Source organism: Haliotis rubra, unplaced genomic scaffold (genome assembly GCF_003918875.1).
Source record: "Haliotis rubra isolate DU_JTF1 unplaced genomic scaffold, ASM391887v1 Scf783, whole genome shotgun sequence".
NCBI lineage: Eukaryota > Metazoa > Mollusca > Gastropoda > Lepetellida > Haliotidae > Haliotis > Haliotis rubra.
In genome coordinates this window covers 23,651-29,283 of record NW_025767505.1, presented here as the reverse complement: position 1 = coordinate 29,283, position 5,633 = coordinate 23,651, and the positions used below count along the sequence as shown (strand labels likewise).

Sequence of the window (5,633 nt, the reverse complement as noted above, 5' to 3'; positions counted from 1 at the left end):
AACAATTAAGTGCTGTGTTTAAGTGAAATCGTTCATTTACTCCTACATTTGACGTCTTCATGATTAACTCGAGGTCACGCGAAAGACGCCCAGCTGTTGTAATGTCTTATCTGTTCCAAAATAACCATAACGAACCCCTTGAACCGGTGACACACATGAAACATACAACGTCGGTTCATTTGACCTTAATTATCTTATCTGTTCAAACATTCCTTCAGGAAAGGATCTATCCGTTGTTTCCCGTCTTCAACACAGTATAAATATAACGTGCCCAAGAAGCCCTTCATGCCACACTCTAACATCTATTCAGCTAAACACATAACAAGACCAGGTAAGTAAAATAGTAGTTTGCCTCACCTAAAAAATGATATGTATGCAGCTGTTGTTATATTTTATGTTTCTACATATTATCTGTCAACCTTGGTTTTGCTATATTCCAGCCTCTCGATCCCCATTTTGTTTGACTTTTTATCTTGGTGCTCCCCTTAAACGCAACATCTGCGCAATAAATGCATCACAAACTTCAGGAAAAAAAACATGCAAGAAACATTTTGTGTGCTTGGGATGGGTAGAAGTCTGCTAGAATCAAGCTTAGATATTAAAGTGTATAAAAAAAGCAATTTGAAACTACTTTCGCCTGTTAAAATGACTCCCCCTTCATGTTTACTGAATGAGTTTGTTTTGGAGGCACTAGCCGCCCCTTTTCAGATGACGTACATGTTATCATAAGGACACCATATTCACTTAGGGCAGAATTGTTATTTTTTGTGTCTTTTATCGCCCAACCGACCCTAATTTTATTGCCAACCAAAAATAAAAAACAACTTTTTTTTCATTCCAATACCGCCGACTCGAACCTAGAACGTACCAACTCGTCATATAAAATGTTACCACACAAACAAATTTATGACCCTTGACAACTGATCGACCATGATGTCTTCTACTTGCATAGCAAACGAAAACAAACATCTGGTCTAATTTGTAAGTATCACCTTCGTAGTGTCATCTTGATTTTATAACCTTTTAAAATTTATGAACTCCATAAACTCATTCAAGTACAATATATTTGTGTTAGATACACTGGTCTCTAATATTTGTCTTTATGTAAGGGCAGACTATACTGCTGTTTCGTTGATCTTAAAGCTACATTTGATTTCAGCAATATAACAAATTTGATGTATTAACCTTGGACTGGCAATGTCAAAGGTATTTCTTTTTTAGATTAATTAGAAATATGTACACCAATGTTCAATCATGTAAATCACTGCAAGGTGGCTACACACAACTGTTTGACTGTGTGAGCGGAATAAAACAGGGTTGCCAACTATCACCACTGCTATTTTCATTATATGTTAATGCTATTACTGAATCTCTTGGTGTTTAAGAAGATAGATGCATTGACATTGGTGTCTGTCAACTTTTCATGTTACTCTTCCCCGATGATATGTTACTTTTTGCCAGCACTGTAGGAGGTTTACAAAATCATTGAATAACCCTGCAATATATTGTTAAAAGTGGACTTTAACCGTCAATATTAGTAAAACTAAATCTATGGTTTTCAGGCAAGGTGGTAGATTAACGAAATACGAGAACCATTATTTTATTGATACCCAACTGGAAATTGTGTCTTCTTACACGTATTTGAGTGTTCTTTTCTTATGTAGTGGGTCATGGCATATAACGCAAAAAAACGTGTCATATCCAGAAAGTGTTAAATATTTTACGTTCCAACTATCAAATTTCAGAAAATTAATTTTATCTGTTCTTTTCAACAGTTTTTACCCACAGGTATTACCAACTTCAGTTTTTGTTTCAGAAATATGGGGATTTCATCCCGCACTAAATGCAGTCAGAGTTTACAATACTTTCTTACAGCAAATTCTTTTTCTTGGTAGAAATGCACCGAGCTTAAAGGATGTTTATCTTTCAAAACTAGACAATATATAACAATTGTAAAATATTGGACACGGTTATTACACCAAAAGGATAATTAAATATTATACCACACATACTGTTATCAATATAAATTAGCAGAAGCTGGTAGACAATGTTGAGCCCATAATGTAAAACAATTGTTAAATAAATATGGTTTTAGTTATATGTGGCACAATCAGGATGTAAGTTGTTTAAAGAAGTTCTTATTATTTTAAACAAAGGTATATGTCAATAGATCAACAGACATTGTTTGAATTAATATGTTCGTTTCCCAAACGTAGTATTGTATGTCAAATGTCTAAAAAGGAATAATGTTGTGAAGAATATTTGTCAGTTGTGAATTTTACTTCATATAGAATAGCCCTTACCAACTTGAGGTGTTCAAATCACAGATTGATGATAGAGGAAGATAGAAAACTTCATATTGCTAAAGATCAACGATTTTGTCATTTATGCATTATTTCCTGTATTGAAACAAAGTACCACTTATGGTTAATAATTATTTCCTTTTTGACAGATTTGATAAAATTGTTACCTGAATATAACATTGTATATCCAACATATCGTACATTTTATCAGCTATTATCATCCCAAAACCCAGATGTTATTAATCGTTTAGCAAAGTATGTATTTCTTGCCATGAATAAGAAATAATCAGTTGCAATTGTAAAGACGAATATGAATGGCACCCTCTATACATGGTGCATACATGTTGTACTACTTGTATAATGAACCGGTGGCAACCTTAGTGTAACAATCTCTCTCCCTCTCTCACCCCTCTCTCTCTCTCTTTCTCTCTCTCTTTCTCTCTCCCTCTTGATATCGATTGATCTACAAAGATTTCATTATTTAATATTTTATTAATAGATTAACAGGTGTTATCTAAGATATTTAGGGTGAGTTTATCATTAAAAGAATGTGTTTACCTTCCTCTCAGTCGCTGCCACAAGTTTAAAGTCCAGAGAACGCGAGAAATTGTCATAACAAGTACAACAAGTGAGAATCAAGAGCACTATTAAGAAACTTTTGTCTTTGTTAAGTTTTGTTTTTGTTTGTTTTATTTTATTTTTTTAATTTTGTGTGAGCACTCCGTATATTGTGAACAGTGCCAGCTTGAATGTCTGGACACAATGTTTTTAAAAGAATAAAATAGGGTGTCCTTAAAACAACCCCGTCTAAATATAAATCAAGCAATCCAAATATTTGACTGTTGACTATGACGGGAATGTGATGAATATCTCGTTAACCACATTACCCACATATGTGAAATTTTGGATTTGGCTTTGCTAATGATTTCTTCAAAATACAATGGAAACATTGAGCACCGAGAATATAGTTAGGCTGACTACCTTCTGGCCGGCCCTCGTACTCCTCTCAACCGGCTATCAAAGCATACCGGGACCCGGGTTCGATTCCAAACATGGGTACACTGTGTGAAGCCCATATCTGGTGCCCTCTGTCGTGGTTTTGCTAAACGCAGCGTGAATTTAGACTCATTCACTCACTCACTCGTAGGTTTGTATCCCAGATTAGACCCAAGTGGTAAACGTCAGAAACCAATGTTATGTCGGGCATTCCTTCCACAACAAACTGACACAATTCTGAAAAAAACCTCAATTTTGCATGTATCGTTGGGATAGTCTCCAGTTGGATCATGCCTGCTTGTGGAAAGACCTGCTTGTAGAAATTATAGGATCGGGAAGTTGTGATGCGTGAGCTGGATAACACTGTCATCGTGGAACACGTTGCCGGTGCATTCCGCCAGTCTTTGACTGGTCCTGATTAGATTTTGATTTTAACGGCTGTCGGGATAAGTATCATAATACATGTACTGTATTTACCCCAATAACAAGTACATTATATTTGCTGAAGTGTCGCTATGTTGTATGCAGTTTGTTTGGAATGAGTGAGTGGATATGTTTTATGCTGCTTTTGCAGTATTCTAACATAATCATCGCGGGGGACACAAGAAATGCACACTCTGTACCCATATAGGATATCGGACCCACCCGTCGTTGTCAAACAAACGTATAATCACTTGGCTACAGCATCACCTTACACATAGAATTATATTTCATGTTAATGACTGTCTGTTATCTGAATATTAATAACTTGAACTGTTTCTAAGACAGGTATTTGAAATGTGAACGATTTTATGTTGCGTTCTGTTTCTTAAGAAGTGGGTTCTGGTTATCTAGTGTGGTAGAAAATACGCTTCACTGAATTCATGTCAAAATAATAGAACATCAAACATTTTGTCAACAGAAACATCAACATGTGGACTCTGATGTACCTCCTCTTGATGTTCACGACCTGTTGCCTCACTCAGAGTAATGTTGAGCAGATAAAGGAAAATATGAAATGCTATGCCAAGGACTATGTTATCCAATACTATGTGCCTTATGTTAGCACACAACCCGATGAAGCTAAGCTGAAGCTGTTGAAACACCTCGAGGACAGTCTGCAGCTTATTACTAGTACGAATGACAAGGAGGGGGCTGAGGGGATGGCCACGCTGCCAAAAAGTCTAAGTAAAGTTTCCAAAGACATTGAAGATCAACTTGGACACAAGATCAGAGGTTTGTCCAATAAGGTTGAAAGTAACGACGGCCTGCTTGTCATCGATGCTCAGAATCTAATGAAGGCTGTTTCCAGAGATGTAGAGGGCAGTCTGGATCAAAAGGTTAGAAGTTTGTCGAATAAGGTTGAGAGTAACGATGGCCTGCTTGTCTCAAATCCTCAGAATCTAATGAAGGCAGTTTCCAGAGATGTAGAGGACAGTCTGGATCAAAAGGTCAGACGTTTGTCGAATAAGGTTGACAGTAACGACGGCCTGCTTGTCATCGATGCTCAGAATCTAATGAAGGCAGTTTCCAGGGATGTAGTGGACAGTCTGAAGCACAAGGTCAGACGTTTGTCGAATAAGGTTGACAGTAACGATGGATTGCTTGTCTTCAATCCTCAGAATCTAATGAGGGCAGTTTCCAGGGATGTAGAGGACAGTCTCACAGACATCAAAGCGATCATTGATCATGTACATAAAGAAGTAACTGATGATGCCAAACTCTATAAAGTGTTGAAAAAAGAATTGTTAGCCTGGATACAATATAATGTTAAACACGACAATATGCCGCTTCATAACCTTGACCTCAATAATCTGATTAATTGGTTGACACTGGTGCATGACTCTCGGAGAAACATCAGCAAAGGAGCCGATTCCTTTTACCAAGACTGGAACACATCGCTGCCCATCTTGAGTGATCTTTTCTTGTCCCTTGATCCGTTGAAACCATTGTCAACAAATGTATCCCCTTTCCCTGATGGGTTTGACTGATAGCTTCATGAACCTGTACTGGCCTTTCCGTCGAGATATCAACCTAATGAACCAGATATTAGCAGTCAAAGGTTTCAGGGGCACAGAGGTTTCTGAGAGCGAAGCCAAGAAAGCGTTCTTTCAGGACATCCAACAAATTCAACCCATTCATCTCCCTGTGAAGGAGGATGAGATTGTACTCGTCTTTAATGATGAGGACATTGCAAATTGGTTGAACGTCACAGGAGTTATGTCCCTTTCACCGTCCTACATGACTTCAAAGAAATACATATTCACAGGGGAAGAACAAAGGAAGATATCGACCACTGCACATGCAGCTTTCAGAATGATCAATAACACTCACCCAGAACTCTATGACTCAATG

General features: G+C 37.4%; 1 protein-coding gene across 1 annotated transcript; it reads left to right on the top strand.

Moving 5' to 3' along the window:
- The first annotated feature begins 277 nt into the window (after positions 1 to 277).
- On the top strand, positions 278 to 5,269 carry LOC124260983. Its single transcript, XM_046695301.1, has 2 exons — positions 278 to 331; positions 4,201 to 5,269. Exon 2 carries the CDS (start codon positions 4,211 to 4,213, stop codon positions 5,267 to 5,269), a length of 1,059 nt encoding a protein of 352 aa, XP_046551257.1. The 5' UTR covers positions 278 to 331; positions 4,201 to 4,210.
- Positions 5,270 to 5,633: the final 364 nt, after the last annotated feature.

Bases quoted from the DNA above. Each gene is read 5' to 3' on its own strand.
- LOC124260983 (XM_046695301.1), top strand. From the start codon at position 4,211: ATGTGGACTCTGATGTACCTCCTCTTGATGTTCACGACCTGTTGCCTC.